At 46.2% G+C, this 21,149-nt stretch overlaps 1 protein-coding gene across 1 annotated transcript in view; it reads left to right on the top strand.

Annotated features, from left to right (window-relative positions):
- Window positions 1–20,052, top strand: part of LOC140402846 (probable G-protein coupled receptor 139) — a 31,176-nt gene extending 11,124 nt beyond the window's left edge. Inside the window, exon 2 of the mRNA XM_072490470.1 lies at window positions 19,151–20,052. Coding sequence (XP_072346571.1) covers window positions 19,151–20,052 — 902 coding nt within the window. The remainder of the gene's footprint in view (window positions 1–19,150) is intronic.
- Window positions 20,053–21,149: the final 1,097 nt, after the last annotated feature.

The following is a 21,149-nucleotide window of genomic DNA, read 5'->3' as shown; positions in this document are numbered from 1 at the left end:
TGCCAAGCAGGACACGATTGCCGTCGGCTTGCGAGCTTTCCCTAAACTCTTCCTGTGGATCTCTGTCAGTTTGTCCCACCAATAATGCCCTATACTCCCGGGACCTGTTCAATCATTGGCGCAGAATTCACTCCAAAGGGGCCATCCTTTCCCTTTGAGATATTTTCTGATCTCTTCTTCCCGTCGGGACACTGTCCTACTCTACTGGTCGCTGCGACCTCGAATTCCTAGGGGATCATAAGGCGTTCCATTTCCTTCATTGCCATTTTTCTCTATCTCTGGGGTTTGCGCCGAATTTGGAACGGGGGGTTCAAAACTCTGGTGCGACCGCATTTGGAGTATTGCGTGCAATTCTGGTCGCCGCATAATAGGAAGGATCTGGAAGCATTGAAAAGGGTGCAGAGGTGATTTACCAGAATGTTGCCTGGTATGGAGGGAAGATCTTATGAGGAAAGGCTGAGAGACTTGAGGCTGTTTTCGTTAGAGAGAAGAAGGTGAAGAGGTAACGTTATTGAGGCATACAAGATGATCAGAGGATAGGATAGGGTGGATAATGAGAGCCTTTTTCCTCGGATGGTGATGTCTAGCACGAGGGGACATAGCCTTAAATTGAGGGGAGATAGATATCGGGCAGATGATAGAGGTAGGTTCTTTACTCAGAGAGTAGTAAGGGCGTGGTATGCCCTGCCTGCATCAGTAGTGGGCTCGCCAACACAAAGGGCATTCAAATGGTCATTGGATAGACATATGGACGATAACGGAATATTGCAGATGGGCTTTAGAGTTGTTTCACAGGTCGGCGCAACATCGAGGGCCGAAGGGCCTGTACTGCGCTGCAATGTTCTATGTTCTATGTTCGATGTTGTACAGTTTCAGTCTCGTCTGGGAGCGGTTTCTCCAATATTCAGGCAAGCTCTGTGCCTGCTTGCTTTCATAACGTTGTACATTAACCCTGCAATCTTTGCAAATGCCCATTGTGTATCCTGGAAATGGCCATCCCAGATGGCTACAAGAACAAAGAACGAAGAAACGTACAGCATAGGAACAGGCGCTTCGGCCCTCCAAGCCTGCGTCGACCATGCTGCCCATCTGACTAAAATCCTCGACACTTCCTGGGTCCGTATTCCTCTATTCCCATCCTATTCATGTGTTTTTCAAGTTGTCCCTTAAACGTCACTATCGTCCCTGCTTCCACCACCTCCTCCGGCAGCGACTTCCAGGCACCCAGTACCCTCTGCGTCAAATACTTGCCTCGTACATCTCCTCTAAAATTTGCCCCTCGCAACTGAAACTATGCCTCCTAGTAATTGAGCCCACTACCCTGGGGAAACGTCTCTGACTATCCACCCTGTCTATGCCCCTCATATTTTTGTAGACCTCTATCAGGACGCCCCTAAACCTCCGTTGTACACTGAGAACAAACCGAGTTTATTAATAGCTAATAAACTCTCCTCATAGCTAATTCCCTCCATACCAGGCAACATCCTGGTAAATCTCTTCTGCACCCTCTCTAAAGCCTCCCCATCCTTCTCGTAGTGTGGGGACCAGAATTGAACACTCCAAGTGCTGCCTAACTAAGCTCCCATACAGCTACAACATGACTTGCCAATTTTTATCCTCATGCCCCGGCCAATAAAGGCAAGCATGCCGTATGCCTTCTTCACTACCGTTTCCAGCTGTGTTGCCTCTTTCAGTGACCTGTGGACCTGTACACCAAGATATCTCTGGCCGACAATCCTATTGAGGGTTCCGTACCTGCATTAGACCTTCCAGAATTCATTACCTCACATTTCCCGGATGGAACTCCATCTGCAATCTCGGGAAACGATCTTAATCCTGCTGTATCCTCTGACAGTCCTCATCGCTATCCGCAATTCCACCAACATTTGTGTTGTCCGCAAACTTACTAATCAGACGAGTTCATTTTCCTCCAAATCATTTCTATATACTACGAACAGTAAAGATTCCAGCACTGATCCCTGCGGAACACCACTAGTCACAGCCCTCCAATCAGAAAAGCACTTTTCCATTGCTACTCTATGACTTCTATGACCGATCCAGTTCTGTATCTATCTTGCCAGCTCACCTCTGATCCCGTGCGACTTCAGCTTTTGTACCAGTCTGCCATGAGGGACCTTGTCAAAGGCCTTGCTGAAGTCCATATAGACAGCATCCTCTTCCCTACCTGCATCACTCATCTTTGTGACATCCTCGAAAATCTCTATCAAGTTATTGAGACACGGCCGCCACTTCACAAAACCATGCTGCCTCTCACTTATACGTCCATTTTCTACCAAATGGGAGTAGATCCTATCTCGAATAATTCTCTCCAGTAATTTACCCACCACTGAGGTAAGGCTCACCGGCCTATAGTGCCCTGGATTTTCCTTGCTACCCTTCTTAAACAGAGGAACAACATTGGCTATGCTTCAGTCCTCCGGGGCACGACCTGAAGACAGTGAGTATCCAAATATTTCTGGTAAGGCCTCAGCAATTTCCTTTCGTGCCTCCTTCAGTATCCCGGGGTAGATCCCATCAGACCCTGGGGACTGATCTATCTTAATATTTTTCAAGATGCCCAACACCTCTTCTTTTTGGATCTCGATGTGACCCTGGCTATCTACGCATCCTTCTCTAGACTCAACATTCAACAACTCCGTCTCTTTGGTAAGTACAGATTCAAAGTATTCATTCATTTAGTGCCTCGCCCATTTTCTCTGGCTCCACACATAGATTCCCTCCCCTGTCCTTCAGTGTGCCTACCCTTTCCCTGGCTACCCTCTTGACTTTTATGTACGTGTAAAATGCCTTGGTATTTTCCTTAACCCTATTTGCCAATTACTTTTCGTGACCCCTTTTAGCCCTCATGACTCCTTGCTAAAATTCCATCCTACTTTCCTCATATACCACACAGGCTTCGTCTGTTCCCAGCCTCTTAGCCTTGACAAAAGCCTCCTTTTTTCTTTTTGACGCGGCCGACAATACCATCTCATTATCGAAGATTCACGAAATTTGCTGTATTTGACCTCCTTCCGCACAGGAACATGCTGGTCCTGAATACCTTTCAACTCACATTTGAAAGCCTCCCACTTGTCAGATATTGATTCATCCTCAAACATCCGCCTCCAATCTCGGTTCTTCAGTTCCCACCTAATATTGTTATAATTAGCATTCCTCCAATTTAGTGCATTCACCCTAGGACCACTCTTATCCTTGTCCTCCAGGCCTTTAAACTTTAAACTTGCTGAATTTCGGTCACTGTTCCGGAAATGCTCCCCTACTGAAACTTCTACCACCTGGCCGGGCTCATTCCCCAAACCAGGTCCGGTACAGCCCATTCCATAGTTGGACTCTCTACATATTGTTTTGAGAAGTCCACCTGGATGCTCCTTACAAAGTCTGCCCCATCCAAGCCCCTAGCACTGTGAGTCCCAATCAATATTAGAAACTTCAAGTCTCCCATCACAACAACCCTGTTGCTTTTACTCTTTTCCAAAGTCTGTCCACCTATCTGCTCCTCTATCGCCCGCTGGCTTTTCGGTGGCCTGTACTAAACACCCAATATTGTGGCTTCACCCTTCTTATTCCTGATCTCTACCCAAATAGCCTCGCTGCCCTCTGAGGTGTCCGCCCGTAGTACAGCTGTGATATTCTCCCTAACCAGTAGCGCAACTCCTTCACCCCTTTCACATCCCCCTCTATCCCGCCTGAAAAATCTAAATCCTGAGACGTTCAGCTGCCAACCCTGTCGTTCCCTCAACCGGGTCTCTGTAATGGCAACAACATCATAGTTCCAAGTACTAATCCAAGCTCGAAGTTCATCTGCTTCACCTGTTATACTTCTTGCATTAAAACATATGCACTTCAGGCCACCATTGCAGCTGTTTTCAGCAACACCTCCGTGTCTGCTCTTCCTCCGATCCATACTTGCCCTAATCCCTAGGTCTCCCTCAATGTTTTCACCTTCTTGCCTACTCCTCCGGTACTAGTTTAAACCCTCCCGTGTGGCAGTAGCAAACCTCGCGGTCAGGATATTTATGCCTCTCCAGTTTAGATGCAACCCGTCCTTGTTATACAGGTCACACTTGTCCCGCAAGAGTAACAGATAACTGGTCCAGATAACTGAAACCCTCCCTTCTACACCAGCTGTTTAACAACGTGTTTAGCTGCTCTATCTTCCTATTTCTAGCCTCACTGGCACAGGGAGTCATCCTCAGTTTAAAATGCTAGAGGTCCTGTCTTAAATCTTTGTGTCTAACTCCCCGAACTCTTGCCGCAGGACCTCATCCCCCTTCCTGCCTATGTCGTCAGAACCAATATATACCACGACCTCTCCCAGTTTGCCGCCCCATTCAGGATGCCCACTGCCCGATCTGAGACATCCTGGACCCTGGAACCAGGGATACAACATACCATTCTGGAGTCTCTTTCACGTGTACAGAAGCGCCTTTCTGTGCTCCTGACTATAGAGTCCCCTATGAGTATTGCTCTTCTGCGCTTTGACCCTCCCTTCTGAACATCAGAGCCAGCCGTGGTGCCATGGCTCTGGCTGCTGTTGTTTTCCCCTGATAGGCTACTTCCCCCGACAATATCCAAAGGGGTATACCTGTTCGAGAGGGGGAGCAACCACAGGGGATTCCTGTACTGACACTCATCTCTCTGCCTGCACATTGGGTGTGACGACATCTCTATAACTCCGATCTATGACGTTTTCCACCACCTGCATGCTCCTAAGTGCATCCAATTGAGGCTCCAACCGAACCACGCGGTCTGTGAGGAGCTGCCATTGGTTACACTTGCTGCAGATGTAATCGATCGGAACGCTGGAAGCGTCACAGATCTGCCACATCTCACAGTTTGAGCACTGCACTCCACTGAGTGACATTTAAGCACTAGTTAATTAATTTAAAATAAACACTTGAATTATTGTTAGAATGAGTTACAATTAACTATATGGTCCTGACGCTAGTTTTTTCCTGTAATGTTAAATGCTAAATAACGATCTCTGCCCTCAGGTTGAGTTAATCCACTATCTAGTTGATCAATTACGTCTGTTTTGCAATATCAATATTTTTTTCAAATTTCACAGATTCCCAACCAGCCAGTCAGGTCGTAGCTTTACTCTTCGGTCCCCCCACCCCCGCCCCCCTCCCCCACGCCCACCCACATACAATTTGAAAAGGTAATAACAATCATTCACCTTCCCAGGATGCTCTCACGTTCTATCCCTGCAGATTAACAGTTACAGGCCAGAAGAAAGAAAAGAGAATGGTCGGGAAAAAGCACCTTCCCCCACTCTGCACCGCAATACCTCACTGTACCAAGTTACCAAGTTCCAATTCCTACTCTAGCTGTGTCTTATTCATTCAGGCTGTGTCTCCTTCACTTGTGCAAAGCTGATGTGTTGTGAGCTATTGGACACATTCAGGGAGGACAGGTGATTAGGTGACTCAGCTCTGGGCGAGGTATGGAACTGCAGTTACAGTGTATCTGCGTCTGTAACATGGCCAGCAAATAGACCCGAGGCTGCAGAGAGGGGACGCTCTGTAAACAGAGAGTAGGGTGTTTGCCCTCCCAGTCCGGGTTTCACAAGCACACAGAGGTATTTTCACTGAACTGGTAATCCAGTGGTAAAGGGCAATACTCTGGGGACACAGGTTCCAAACCCACCCCGGCAATTGGCGGTAATTGAATTAAATAAGGAACAAAGTCTTCTGGATTTAAAAGTTTAATGATGGACGGCACGGTTGCGCAGTGGTTAGCACTGCTGCTTCACAGCGCTGAGAACCCGGGTTCGATCCAGTCACTGGTTACTTTCCGTGTGGAGTTTGCACATGCTCTTCGTGTCTGCGAGTGACTCACCCCACAACCCAAAAGATGTGCACCTGAGGTGGATTGGCCACGCTAATTGCCCCTTAACTGGAAAGAAAAAATGTGTGCTCTAAATGTATTTTTAAAAAGAAAACTGATGACCATGAAACCATTGCCGTTTGTTGTAAAACAGCATCTCGTTCACTAATGTCCTTGAGGGTGGGAAATCTGCCCTCTTTACCTGGTCTGACCCACATGAAAGTCCAGAATCACTGCAATGTGGTTGAAACTTAACTGTCCTCTGAAATGGCCGCGACAGCTACTGAGTTGTTTCAAAGATGACAAATAACTAAAACTGGATGGACTAACCGGCATCGACCTCAGATGGAGAAATAAGGACACCAAACACAACCCTGTGGACCTTGCAAAATCCTCACTATTTATATCTGGGGGCTTGTGTGGATGTGGGAGAGCGTCTCACAGACAAGTCAAACATCAGCCTGACGCTCGAACCACCTAGAACAGAGAACATAGAACATAGAACGATACAGCGCAGTACAGGCACTTCGGCCCACGATGTTGCACCGAAACAAAAGCCAGCTAACCTACACTATGCCATTATCATCCATATGTTTATCCAATAAACTTTTAAATGCCCTCAATGTTGGCGAGTTCACTACTGTAGCAGGTAGAGCATTCCACGGCCTCACTACTCTTTGCGTAAAGCACCTACCTCTGACCTCTGTCCTATATCTATTACCCCTCAGTTTAAAGTTATGTCCCCTCGCACCAGCCATTTCCATCCGCGGGAGAAGGCTCTCACTGTCCACCCTATCCAACCCCCTGATCATTTTGTATGCCTCTATTAAGTCTCCTCTTAACCTTCTTCTCTCCAACGAAAAGAAACCTCAAGTCTATCAGCCTTTCCTCATAAGATTTTCCCTCCACACCAGGCAACATCCTGGTAAATCTCCTCTGCACCCGCTCCAAAGCCTCCTCGTCCTTCCTATAATGCGGTGACCAGAACTGTACGCAATACTCCAAATGCGGCCGTACCAGAGTTCTGTACAGCTGCAACATGACCTCCTGACTCCGGAACTCAATCACTCTACCAATAAAGGCCAACACCCCATAGGCCTTCTTCACAACCCTATCAACCCGGGTGGCAACTTTCAGGGATCTATGTACATGGACACCTAGATCCCTCTGCTCATCCAGACTTCCAAGAACTTTACCATTAGCCAAATACTCCGCATTCCTGTTATTCCTTCCAAAGTGAATCACCTCACACTTCTGTACATTAAACTCCATTTGCCACCTCTCAGCCCAGCTCTGCAGCTTATCTATATCCGTCTGTAACCTGCTACATCCTTCCACGCTGTCGACAACACCACCGACTTTAGTATCGTCTGCAAATTTACTCACCCACCCTTCTGCGCCTTCCTCTAGGTCATTGATAAAAATGACAAACAGCAACGGCCCCAGAACAGATCCTTGTGATACTCCACTTGTAACTGAACTCCATTCTGAACATTTCCCATCAACCACCACCCTCTGTCTTCTTTCAGCTAGCCAATTTCTGATCCACATATCTAAATCACCCTCAATCCCCAGCCTCCGTATTTTCTGCAATAGCCTACCGTGGGGAACCTTATCAAACGCTTTGCTGAAATCCATATACATCACATCAACTGCTCTACCCTCGTCTACCTGTTCAGTCACCTTCTCAAAGAACTCGATAAGGTTTGTGAGGCATGACCTACCCTTCACAAAGCCATGCTGACTATCCCTGATCATATTATTCCTATCGAGATGATTATAAATCTTGTCTCTTATAATCCCCTCCAAGACTTTACGCACTACAGACGTGAGGCTCACCGGTCTATAGTTGCCGGGGTTGTCTCTGCTCCCCTTTTTGAACAAAGGGACCACATTTGCTATCCTCCAGTCCTCTGGTACTATTCCTGTAGCCAATGATGACATAAAAACCAAAGCCAAAGGTCCAGCAATCTCTTCCCTGGCCTCCCAGAGAATTCTAGGATAAATCCCATCAGGACCCGGGGACTTATCTATTTTCAGCCTGTCCAGAATTGCCAACACCTCTTCCCTACGTACCTCAATGCCATCTATTCCATTAGCCTGGGTCTCAGCATTATCCTCCACAACATTATCTTTTTCCTGAGTGAATACTGACGAAAAATATTCATTTAGTATCTCGCCTATCTCTTCAGACTCCACACACAACTTCCCATCCCTGTCCTTGACTGGTCCTACTCTTTCCCTCGTCATTCGCGTATTCCTGACATACCTATAGAAAGCTTTTGGGTTTTCCTTGATCCTTCCTGCCAAATACTTCTCATGTCCCCTCCTTGCTCGTCTTAGCTCTCTCTTTAGACCCTTCCTCGCTACCTTGTAACTATCCATCGCCCCAACTGAAACTTCACACCTCATTTTCACATAGGCCTCCTTCTTCCTCTTAACAAGAGATTCCACTTCTTTGGTAAACCACGGTTCCCTCGCTCGATGCCTTCCTCCCTGCCTGACCGGTACATACTTATCAAGTACACGCAGTAGCTGATCCTTGAACAAGCTCCACTTATCCAGTGTGCCCAACACTTGCAGCCTACTTCTCCACCTTATCACCACCCCCCCTCCCCCAAGTCACGTCTAATGGCATCATAATTGCCCTTCCCCCAGCTATAACTCTTGCCCTGCGGGGTATACTTATCCCTTTCCATCATTAACGTAAACGTCACCGAATTGTGGTCACTGTCCCCAAAGTGCTCTCCTACCTCCAAATCCAACACCTGGCCTGTTTCATTACCCAAAAACAAATCCAACGTGGCCTCGCCTCTTGTTGGCCTGTCAACAAATTGTGTCAGGAAACCCTCCTGCACACACTGTACAAAAAACGACCCATCTAATGTACTCGAACTATATCTTTTCCAGTCAATATTTGGAAAGTTAAAGTCTCCCATAATAACTACCCTGTTACTTTCGCTCTTATCCAGGATCATCCTCGCCACCCTTTCCTCTACATCCCTAGAACTATTTGGAGGCCTATAGAAGTCTCCCAGCAGTGTGACCTCTCCTTTCATGTTTCTAACCTCAGCCCATACTACCTCGGAAGATGAGTCCCCATCTAGCATCCTATCCGCCGCCGTAATACTGCTCTTGACTAGCAGCGCCACACCTCCCCTCTTTTGCCTCCTTCTCTGAGCTTACTAAAACACCTGAACCCCGGAACCTGCAACATCCATTCCTGTCCCTGCTCCATCCATGTCTCCGAAATGGCCACAACATCGAAGTCCCAGGTAACAACCCATGCTGCCAGTTCCCCTACCTTATTTCGTATACTCCGGGCATTGAAGTAGACACACTTCAAACCACCTACCTGAACACTGGCCCCCTCCTGCGACTTCAAATCTGTGCTCCTGCCCTCGATACTCTCATTCTCCCTTACCCTAAAACTACAATCCAGTTTCCCATGCCCCTGCTGCATTAGTTTAACCCCCCCCCAAAGAGCACTAACAAATCTCCCCCCCCCAGGATATTTGTGCCCCTCAGGTTCAGATGTAGACCATCCTGTCTGTAGAGGTCCCACCTTCCCCAGAAAGAGCCCCAGTTATCCAGAAATCTGAATCCCTCCCGCCTGCACCATCCCTGTAGGCACGTGTTTAATTGCTCTCTCTCCCTATTCCCCATCTCACTATCACGTGGCACGGGCAACAACCCAGAGATAACAACTCTGTTTGTTCTAGTTCTGAGCTTCCATCCTAGCTCCCTGAAAGTCTGCCTGACATCCTTGTCCCCTTTCCTACCTATGTCGTTAGTGCCAATGTGGACCACGACTTGGGGCTGCTCCCCCTCCCCCCTTAGGACCCGGAACACACGATCCGAGACAGCACGTACCCTTGCACCTGGGAGGCAACATGCCAAACGTGAGTCTCTCACGCTCCCACAAAATCTCCTATCTATGCCCCTGACTATCGAGTCCCCAATTACTAATGCTCTGCTCCTCTCCCCCCCCCCCCTTCCCTTCTGAGCAACAGGGACAGACTCCGTGCCAGAGGCCCGTACCCCATGGCTTACCCCTGGTAAGTCCCCCCCCACAAGTATCCAAAGCGGTATACTTGTTTCTCAGGGGAATGACCGCAGGGGATCCCTGCACTGACTGTTTTTTCCCAGTCCCTCTTTACAGCTACCCATCTATCTCCAATCTTTGGTGTAAATAATTCCCTGAAGCTGCTATCTATGACCCCCTCTGCCTCCCGAATGATCCGAAGTTCATCCAACTCCAGCTCCAGTTCCCTAACTCGGTCTTGGAGGAGTTGGAGATGGCAGCACTTCCTGCAGGTAAAATCAGCAGGGACACTAACGGCATACCTCACCTCAAACATCCTGCAGGAGGAACATTGCACTCCCTTCCCTGCCATTCCTCTAACTTTCTACCAAGATCTGGCTAACAACTAAATTAATTTTTTTTAAAAATAATAATAATAATAAAATATGGTACTTACCTCACACCAATGGGTTTTATTATTAGGTTAGAGGAGGAGGGCGGGTGGGAGACACTACACGTGGAGTGTCTCGGCTTTCCTCTCCACCAGAATTTATTGGTGAGGGTCTTCCCAGAGGTCCGCGGGTCGAACTTCCTGTTCCCGCCTTAAACTCTAAAATTAAAAAAAAAACAGCAAAGAGGGACCGAAAACGGGACCAGGTAAGTGTTTACCGCTGAAATTGACTAGCCTGCTCCTGTGAAGGTCTCCCAGAAATCACTAGCGCACCGCTCCCGCTGAAATCGACTGACCTGAGACTGGTTCAACAGCAGCAACACCTTGCCGGTGTTAACCAGCTGAACCCTAATGCCAGCAGGACAGTTCCCCCCCCCCCCCCCTCCGCCACCCTCTCACCTCCCCATACCCACCTCCGCCAGATAGAGAAGTAAAACACAATTTAACTTTATCGCTCGTTCCGAGGATAACCCAATGCCCCACAAGCCCAAAGGAATATAACAATATAACGCCAACTGGAGCAATAAAAGCACAACAACTACAATTCTAAAGAGTTTAATCCACCGACATCCAAACCAGACGTGAAGCAGAAACCCTCCGACATCCCCGTAGAAGTAAAACAGAAAAAGATCAGAAAAATGTCACCCTCAAACAACAACAATTGTATATCGGATTCCCCAATACTCTCCCAACCTACAGCAGGCACAGACCAATCAAAACATCATAAATTTAAACCGAGTTCTTGCTCCTTGATGAAGGTGTCCCTCCTCCGGTCTATCAAAGTAGGTGACCCCCGACTTGGCAGTGATCCGCAGCCTGGCCGGGTACAACAGGTTGAAGCTGACTTGGCAGTGACCCGCAACCTGGCCGGGCACACCAGGCTGAACCTGGCTTTGCAGTGACCCGCAAGCTGGCCGGGTACACCAGGCTGAACCTGACTTTGCAGTGACCCACATCCTGGCCGGGTGCGCCAGGCTTAATCTGACATGACAGTGACACGCAGCCTGGCCCGGTACACCAGGCTGAACCTGACTTGTCAGTGACCCACATCGTGGCCGGGTACACCAGGCTGAACCTGACTTGGCAGTGACCCACATCCTGGCCGGGTACACCAGGCTGAACCTGACTTGGCAGTGACCCGCAGCCTGACCGGGTACACCAGGCTTAAGCTGACTTGGCAGTGACCCGCAGCCTGACCGGGTACACCAGGCTGTACCTGACTTGGCAGTGATCCGCAGTCGGCCGGGTACACTGAGCGTGTGTGTGGGTAGGGTTGAGGGTTTGTGTACATGTGTGAGTGTTTCGTTGTGTTTGCATGGGTGTGTGGCGAATGTGTGTTGGTGTGTATGTGTGTGCGTATGTATATGGCTGTGTGTGTTTGTGCGTGTGTGGAGGGGAGAGCTGTGTGTTTGTGTGTGCGTCTGTGCGCAACTGTGTGTGGCTGTGCTTGCGTGTGCTTGTATGAGCGTGTGTCGGAGCATGTCTGTGTGTATCAGTGTTGGTGTGTGTGCGTGCGAGTGTATGTGAATAGGAGTCTGTGTGTGTGTGAGTTTAGTGTGGTTGCCTGTTTTTCTCCGCGTTTATGTGTGTTTACGGTAAGTAAGCGCGTACGTGTGTTCGTGCGTTCGTGGGTGGCGAGTGTATGGGTGTGCATGAGATGTTGCGAGTGTGTTTATGTGTGTGTGGGACTGTGGTATGTGGGTGTTTGGGTGCAGGTGGGTGTGCGTTTCTGCGCATATTTTGCGTGAGTGCAGTGTGTTTATGGTTAGGTATGAGGGTGAATGTGTGTGTGGCTGTGTAGGTGTGGATTTGTGAGTACATGTGCGTGTGGGGGGGGGGGGTTGAATGTGTTTATGTGTGTTTTGGTTGTGTATACATGTGTGTGTGAGTATGTGGGTGTTCTTGCGTGTGTGTGTGTGTGTGGGGGGGTCAGTGTGCATATGTGTGACTGAATGCGTGGATGTGTATGATGGCGGGTGCGTGAGGGAGGGTACAGGTGGGTGGGTGTTTTTCAGCATGCCTCGTTGAGTGTATGTATGGGTGTGCCAGAGTGCGTTTAGGTCAGTGTGTGTCTGTAGTTGAGCTTGACGCTGTATTTGTGTGCGGGAGCGGGTGTTTGCAGGTGTGTTGTTATGTGTGTGCCTGTGTGGGTTTGGGTGTCGGTAGGTGTGTGGGTGAGTTTCTGGGAGCCTGTGTTTATGGATGTGCGTGAGAAATTGTGTGGGAACATGTGTGAGCGTTGGTATGTGTATGTGTGTTGGTGTATATATGCGTCTGTGGGTAGGTCTGACGGTGGGTGTATGCGTGCTAACTCGTTTGTGTGTGTTTGCATGTGTGACGTTTGTATGGTTGTGTGTATATATCTGTGTGTACGTTTCTGAGTGTGTGTATGTGGTTGTGTAACTGTGGATATGTATTTGTGTGTGTAGGGGAGTATGGGTGTGTGGTATTGTGGACGTGCATATGCGTGTGTGAGTACATGTATGGGTGTATGTGCAGGTGTGTGTGGAACAGGTGTGTGTGGGCGTCGTTGTGTGCAGGTGAGAGTTTATGTGTACACGTGCGAAGTTCAGTGAGTGGCTGTGTGCCTGTCTGGGCAGGATTGTGTGTGTGTGTGTGTTGGGGGGGATGTATGTGGGTGGATAAGTGTGCATGCCTGGATGCGTGCACATGTGCGTTGAACTGAGTGTGTGTGCGTTTAAATGTGTGGGAGTGTGAGGGTCTGCATTCCGGTTTGTGTATGCATATGTGTATGCGTGTGTCTGTGTGAGGGGGTGTTTGTGTGTGTGGGTGGGCGTATCAGTGTGGGTGTGTATGTATGAGTTTGTGTCTGTGGGTGAGAGTGTGGATTTGTGGGGGTGTTTATAGGTGGGTCTGTGTGTGGGAGCATGCCAGTCTGCGCGAGTGTTTGTGTGTGGGTGAATTTCTGGGTATGTGTATGTGGGTGGGTGACTCTGTGTGTGGGTTGGTGCAGTTATGTGTCGGTGTAGTAAGTGTGTGAGTGCATGTGTGTGTCTGTGTATATGCGTGCGTGTGAGATGTTATGGGCGAGGCATTTTCAGAACCCCAAAATGTATCATGGAGTTCAACCTACCTCTCCCTTTAATGTACTGTTGCTTTTCCTAGCACACGGCTTTTTCCTTCGGTATGGCATTACAATTATGGACACGTGGGTTTGTAAACACAAATCAATGTTTATTCCATGAACTCATCTTAACATCTTAAATAAACATCGGATCTCTTAACATTCCTTACTTCAGAGATAACTCAGAAAATATTGCAACGGTAAATAATTCGTTAAAATGTTCCTTCAAACTACCAAGAGACTTAACACCTTTAAACAACATCATATCAGGTTAAAGGCTTTACTTTAAATCACCTGAATGATCCAGAGATAGTCTTTCATGGCAGAGATACAGCTCACTGCAAAACACAGACACACACCCAGCTGTTTTCAAAACTTGCAGCTCTCTGTAAACACAGACACACACAGACTGCTTTTTAAACGGAAACTAAAAGCCTGCAAAATGGCTCACCTAAAGCCCAGCTCCACCCACTCTCTGACATCACTGTTTTCTTAAAGGTACATTGCTTAAACATCCATGTCTTCAAGGTACCCTCACATGACACCTCCCCCCAAGAAAAAAAAATAATCCATCAACTTCAATATGGTTTAATTTTTCACTTTTGCGCCATCCACTAAGAAATGCACACAGTAAATATACCTTTCCGTTTAAAAAAAAAAACAACACATGCAGACAGGTATAATAATATAGTCCATTTTTTAAAATCTTCTTCCTCCAACCGAAATCATTCTCGATTGACAGTCTCTTCGAACAAAGTCTCTGCACGATCCCTCCATTCCTCTACTCCTCGGCATTTCTCTTTAGAATCAGATACTTTAGTTCAATCTGACCACAGAGTCCCTTGCAATTCTCCAATACAGGAACATTGGTGATCACAGCTTTCAGGCAGTCAAATGGCTGTTGAAAGTCCACTGTCCATTGAATATTTTTACGTTTCTTCATCAATTCCATCAGTGGAGTAATCACGCCACAAAACCTTTGCACAGCTGTGCGATCAAATCCACTCATGCTAAGAAATCGCATTATTTCCCTTCGTCTTGAGGATGACGGAAACTCCGCAGGGAAAGTGATTCGTGCTTCTCCAAATTCACTTTCGGCTGGGTTCATCACCAAACCCGACTCCTGAAGTCGATCGAAGAACTCCATACGATGCTTTAAATGCTCTTTCCATGTCTGCGAGTTAGAAAGAAAAGCAGATGGTCCCCCTTTCTACATGCAATCCTTCCATGGTGGGACAGGATAAGAGTCCGTTTTTTCTATAGTCCACACACAACCATTAGGTACCTTCTGGTTTAGGTGCCATCACTGTGGGCGAGCTCCATCGGCTGCAACCCACATCAATTATGCCATTCTTCAGAATACTCTCAATCTCTTGGTTAACCTGTGCCAATTTTAAAGGATTAAGTCTTTATGGATGTTGTTTGATAGGAGCAGCATTTCCCACATCTACATCATGTATATCCATTTTAGTACTTCCCAATTTCTCTCTACAAACTTGCCCATGTGACATCAATAACACTTTCAGGTCAGTTCGTTTTTCCTCTGGAAGGTAACTTAACAATTCATCCCAATTTTTAAGAACATCCTCATTTTCCAATTTAACTTGAGGTATGTCAAATTCCCAGTCATCTGGATTTGGTTCGTCACTTTGAGTGAGAATCATTAAAACCTCCTTTTTCCCTCCTTCCCTTTCAAAGTACTTTTTAAGCATATTCACGTAACACACTCGATGAGTCATTTTTCTATCTGTTTTTTTTTAACCAAATAATTCACCTCACTGAATTTCCTTTCAATATGATACGATCCACAAAACCTAGCTTTCAAAGGCTCCCTTACCACTGGTAATAACACTAAAACGTTATTCCCACTGGCAATACTACGAGCTTTGGATTTCTTGTCCGCCACCCGTTTCATCACATTTTGTGCAACTTTCAAATGTTGTCCAGCCAATTCATCTGCTCTATTTAATCGTTCCCTAAAATTTGACACTTAATCCAATAGTGTAATTTCCGATTTCTCACCCACCAATTTTTCCTTCATCAATTTAAGTCGTCCTCTTACCTAATGACCAAAAATTTGTTCAAAAGGACTAAATTTGGTAGACTCATTAGGTGCATCCCTAATTGAAAACAATACGATTCCTTTATCCCAAACCTCTGGATAATCTTGACAATACGGCCTTAACATTGTCTTTAATGTCTGATACCACCTTTCTAACGCTCCCTGCGATTCTGGATGGTACGCAGTTGATTTGAGTAGTTTCATTCCTAAGCCATCCATAAATTCTTTGAACAACTTTGAAGTAAAATTCATTCATTGAACCCATTGAATTTCTGTGGGTAGTCCATATCTAGTAAAAAATTGAAGTAACTCCTCCACAATCCTTTTAGCTGTAATATTACGTACTGCAATGGCCTCTGGAAACCTAGAAGACACATCCATTACAGTCAAAACATATTGATTCCCATTTTTTGATTTCGGAAGCGGTCCTTCACAATCGATTAGGACCCTTGTAAAAGTTTCCTCAAATGATGGAATGGGGATTAAGGGCGCAGGTTTTATCACTGCTTGAGGTTTACCTATCACTTGACATGTGTGACATGATTGACAAAATGTAACTACATCTTTATGTAGTCCAGGCCAATAAAAATGTTTCTTGATTTCAGCTTGAGTTTTCCTTATTCCCAAATGACCGCCCACTGGTACCACATGTCCAAGTCGCAACACCTCCTTTCTATATGCTCCCGGCAATACTACTTGATGAACATCTGCCCACTTTTCATCCGCCTGTATGTGTGCAGGTCTCCAATTTCTCATCAAGACATCATTTTTACGGCAATAACACTCTGGTATACTCTCAGATTCCTCTTCCGTATATGATTTCTGATAAATCCGTTTTATTTCTACATCTTTCTGTTGTAACTCCGCCAATTTTCCTGAACTAAAAGTATCCGCCTCATCCTCCACCTATTCTTGTTCTTTTTCAACCATCTGATCAAAAATCGTTTCTGATAATTGCACTTCAACTTCATCTTCACTCTTTGATTTCTCCTCGTGTCCTAACTTTAACTTTGCGACCTTTTTACTGCACAATCCGGAAAACTCCCAGGACATTCGTCCTTCAACACTTCCGTTGTCTGATTTTCCAGTGGCTTATCAACCACAGTAGGCATTACTCCCACCTGCGATCCAGCTATATCATTACCCAAGATAAACTGTATTCCTGGACAAGATAGTTTATCTATTACTCCTACCACCACTTCACAACTCTTCACTGGACTTCCCAACCTTACCTTATATAATGTAACGCCACTCCTCTCATCCTGAATTCCACATATCACCACCTTTTCTGCCAACATTCTTCCTAAACTGCATAATTCCTCATCTCTTACTATTAAAGATTTACTAGCCCCTGTATCTCTTAAAATTGTAACTTATTTACCTGCTCCTCCTGATACACATGAGTAAACTTTACCCACACAAGTAAAGTATTTAAAGACACCTGGCACCTTATTAACAATTACTTCTTGAACAGGCTGTACAATCGTTTGCAGCTCCTTCGAATCCCTTGGGCTTTCCTTTACCACTCTAACAAACCCCACTATCTTATCCTGTTTTACCACAACAGCCTTCCCAATTCTTTTCATCAACCACCAACACTGTGACTTTACATGGCCTATTTTATGAAAATGAAAACATCTGAAATTTTTCATTTCTTTTCCACCCTCCTGGATTTCTTTTAAATCTGAGGTGCACATTCTTTGTGCACCGCCCATCAGATCACTTTTACCTTCACCACGTGAGTATTTCTAATGTCACCAGTTTCTATCCCTCACCGGCGAAAAGTGATGTTGGAGACCAATCTTTGATTTATGAACTTATTCATAATCATCTGCCATTTCCGCTGCTAATCGCGCAGTTTTAACCCTCTGTTCATCCACATGAGTTTTCACTACATCAGGAATTGAATTTTTAAACTCCTCCAAAAGTATAATTTCTCCGAGAGATTCATACGTTTGGTCTATTTTCAAAACCCTTATACACCTATCAAAATTACTCTGTTAGAGCCTTTCAAACTCCATGAATGTTTGACCAAATTCTTTCCTTAAATTTCTAAACCTTAGTCTGGAAGTTTCAGGCACTCGCTCATATGCACTTAAGATCAATTTCTTCACCTCCTCATACGTTCCAGATACCACCTCCGGCAGTCATGCAAACACTTCACCATCTCTACCTACCAGCTTTGTTTGAATCAGTAACACCCACATGTCCTGTGGCCATTTCATTTGTTTAGCTACCTTCTCAAATGAAATGAAAAAGGCTTCCACTTCCTTTTCGTCAAACCTTGGCAATGCTTGGACATAGTTAAATAAATCCTCACCACGTCTTCGTCTATGACGCTCTTTCTCACTATCCTCATCACTATCATCCAACTGTACGTTTTCATTTATGTCTGCCGATTTTAATTGATTGTCATGTTTCACGGCCATTTTCTGAAGTTCAAACTCCCTCTCTTTATCTTTTTCCCTGATCTGTATCTCCCTTTCTTTTTCTTTTTGTTCTGCTGGGGCTATTCTTTCTTTTCTCCTTTCTTCTCTCTCCTTTTCTTTTTCCTCTCTCTCTTTGTCTTTCTTTTCCCTCTCTGTCTCTTTCTCTTTCTTTTTCCTCACTCTCACCCTCGTGTTCCAGCCGTTTAAATACTTTCTCAGGTTCCATTTGTTTAATTTGCATCTGAATTTTTGCCATTTCCAATGAGTCAACACTATCTCAGGCAACATTAAATGCTTAACCACCGCCATAATTACCTCATCTTTTCGCATTTTGTCAGGTAATGTTAACTGCAATGTTCTTGCCAAATCTAACAGTCTGCTTTTCGTTTCTGTCCGTAAAGTTTGTGTGGGCGGGGGGGGGGGGCGGCTTGGTTGTGTGTATGAGAGTGTTTGGGTGTGCGCGTTTGTGTGTCTGCGTTTGGTGTCGGTGTGTGGCTAAGTGTATGTGTCCATGTGTGTGTGGGGATGTGTATCAGTGTTTGTGTGTGTGGATGCGTGTAAGGATGTGTGTGGGTGCGTGCGTGAGTGCAGGTTGTATATGAATGTGTGGGAGTGTGTGGGTATGTGTCTGTATGTGTAGGTTTGGCTGTGGTGTGTATGATCAGGTCGCTGTGTATTGGCTAGATGTGAGTTTGTCAGGATGTGGGTGTGTATGTATGTATGTCTGTGTGTGTGTGACTGGGTGTATGTATGTGTGGGCGTGTGTGAGTGTATGTTTTTGTGTCTCAGTGTGCCTGTGTGTGTATTTGTGTCTGTGACTATGAGCGTGTGCATTTGTGTTTCTGTGTCTGTGAGTCTGCGAATTTGTGTTCCGAGTCTGGGACTCTGTATTTGTGTCCCACTTTGTCTGTGAGTGTGTATTTGTGTCTCTGTCTGTGATTATGTATTTGTGTTCCACTCTGTTTGTGATTGGGTTCATTTGTGTCTCTGTGTATCTGTGTGTGTATTGAGTCTCTGTTTCTGTGAGATTCTGCATTTGTTTACCACTGTGTCTATAAGTGTGTGTATGTTTTTCTGTTTCTGTGAGGTTGTTTATTTTTTATCTCTGTATCCTAAAGTGTGTGTATGTTTTTCTGTTTTTGTGAGATTGTGTTGTTTTTTAATTTGTGTCTGTGAGTGTGTGTATTTGTTTGACTCTGTTAACACCACCCGAATAAAATGGTAATGCCTTAATTTTCTTTCCTAACAGTGAACATCATCACAATTGTGATCCTGAGGAGAAAAAACTGTGGACTGTCCAAATGTGTCACTTGCTACCTGTTGGGCATGGCAGTGGGGGATCTACTGGTCGTTATTCTCGACATCATATTGAGGCAGATTCCCATTGTTTTTATGGAACAGTTTCTGTTCCTGCAGTCCATCCCCGTGTGTAATATCCACGCCGTCCTGCTTTTTGCAGCCACTGACTGCTCTGTGTGGTTCACCGTCACTTTCACCTTTGACCGATTTGTGGCCATTTGTTGCCCGAAGCTGAAAAGTAAATATTGCAGCGAGAAAACGGCGTCTGTGGTTCTGGGAACAGTGTCTGTGCTGAGCTGTTTGAAGAACATTTTCTGGTATTTTATGTTCTCGACTGGGTATCGGCTGGCGAACACACCCTGGTTTTGTGACGTGGAAAGATATGTTTATTACTCTCCAGTCTGGGCAGCAATCGATTTCCTGCACAACATTCTAACCCCGTGTGTACCATTTGTCCTGATTCTGCTGTTCAATGTTTTCACCGTCAGACACATTGTCGTTAGCAGCAGGGCCCGCAGGAGACTCCGAGCTCACAGCGTTGGCGACAGTCCCAGAGACCCAGAGATGGAGAGTCGAAGGAAATCTATCATGTTACTGTTTATTATCACAGCCAATTTCATTCTGTTATGGTCATTATTTATGATTTATTCTATATGGTATCGGATGCTTTATTTCGGGTTTAATTCTATGCAGTTAGATAATTTTGTTAGGGAATTGGGCTTCATGCTGCAACTTCTGAGCTGTTGCACAAACACTGCGATTTACGCCGTGACCCAGACTCAGTTCAGACAGCAATGGAAGAATGTTCTGAAATATCCCTTCACTCCATTTCTTCAATTCATTAAATCCTGAGAGGAAACCCCACCAACTCTCCTCTCCCATTGGCCGCTGAAGCTGCACATCACTAAGAATGCCATTGGCTATCTTCAGGTGCCAGGGAAGACGGTGGGAGGCCATTGTGAGTTGCCGGGGAGACGGTGCCCCGCAATCTTCCATTGCTGGAGAGACAGTGGGTCTTCATCTTCCGTTGCTGGGAGATGCTGTCAGTGTCGCTTCTTCCTCTTTAATAAATGAAATGAAATGAAATGAAAATCGCTTATTGTCACAAGCAGGCTTCAATGAAGTTACTGTGAAAAGCTCCTAGTCGCCACATTCCGGTGCCTGTTCAGGGAGGCTGTTACGGGATTAATTATAATTAACGGAAAGAAGTCTTACAATACCATTTTAAATTCCAACATATTTATTTGTAATCACGAGCTTTCGGTGAGTCACTTGATGAAGGAGCTACGCTCCTAAAGTTTCTGATTCCAAATAAGCCGTTTGGACTTCAACGAGGTGTTGTAAGAGTTATTGCTGTCCCCACCCCAGTCCAACTCCGGCAAAAGCATATGATTAAACTTAACGGCTACGAATGGGAGGGGCCGGCGGTGACGTGCCCCAATATGGGGCAGCACGGTAGCCTTGTGCATAGCACAATTGCTTCACAGCTCCAGGGTCCCAGGTTCGATTCCAGCTTGGATCACTGTCTGTGCGGAGTCTGCACATCCTCCCCGTGTGTGCGTGGGTTTCCTCCGGGTGCTCCGGTTTCCTCCCACAGTCCAAAGATGTGCAGATTAGGTGGATTGGCGATGATAAATTGCTCTTAGTGTCCCAAATTGCCCTTAGTGTTGGATGGGGTTACTGGGTTATGGGGATAGGGTGGAGGTGTGTACCTTTGGTAGGGTGCTCTTTCCAAGAGCCGGTGCAGACTCGATGGGCCGAATGGCCTCCTTCTGCACTGTAAATTCTATAATTCTATGATTCTATGATGGCGGTCCCGCCACGCCGACACCTACTCTCTGGGACCCGGATGTCGCGGTCACAAAACATCGGCTGGGTTGTGGGTGACACCGGGAGGAACATCAGGCACTGAATGGAGAACTTTAGCGGCCCTTGGCGTCCAGGAGGAT

This window comes from Scyliorhinus torazame, chromosome 26, assembly GCF_047496885.1.
Source record: "Scyliorhinus torazame isolate Kashiwa2021f chromosome 26, sScyTor2.1, whole genome shotgun sequence".
Lineage (NCBI taxonomy): Eukaryota > Metazoa > Chordata > Chondrichthyes > Carcharhiniformes > Scyliorhinidae > Scyliorhinus > Scyliorhinus torazame.
The sequence above is the reverse complement of the archived record's forward strand: the minus strand, read 5'-3'. Positions and strand labels throughout refer to the sequence as shown.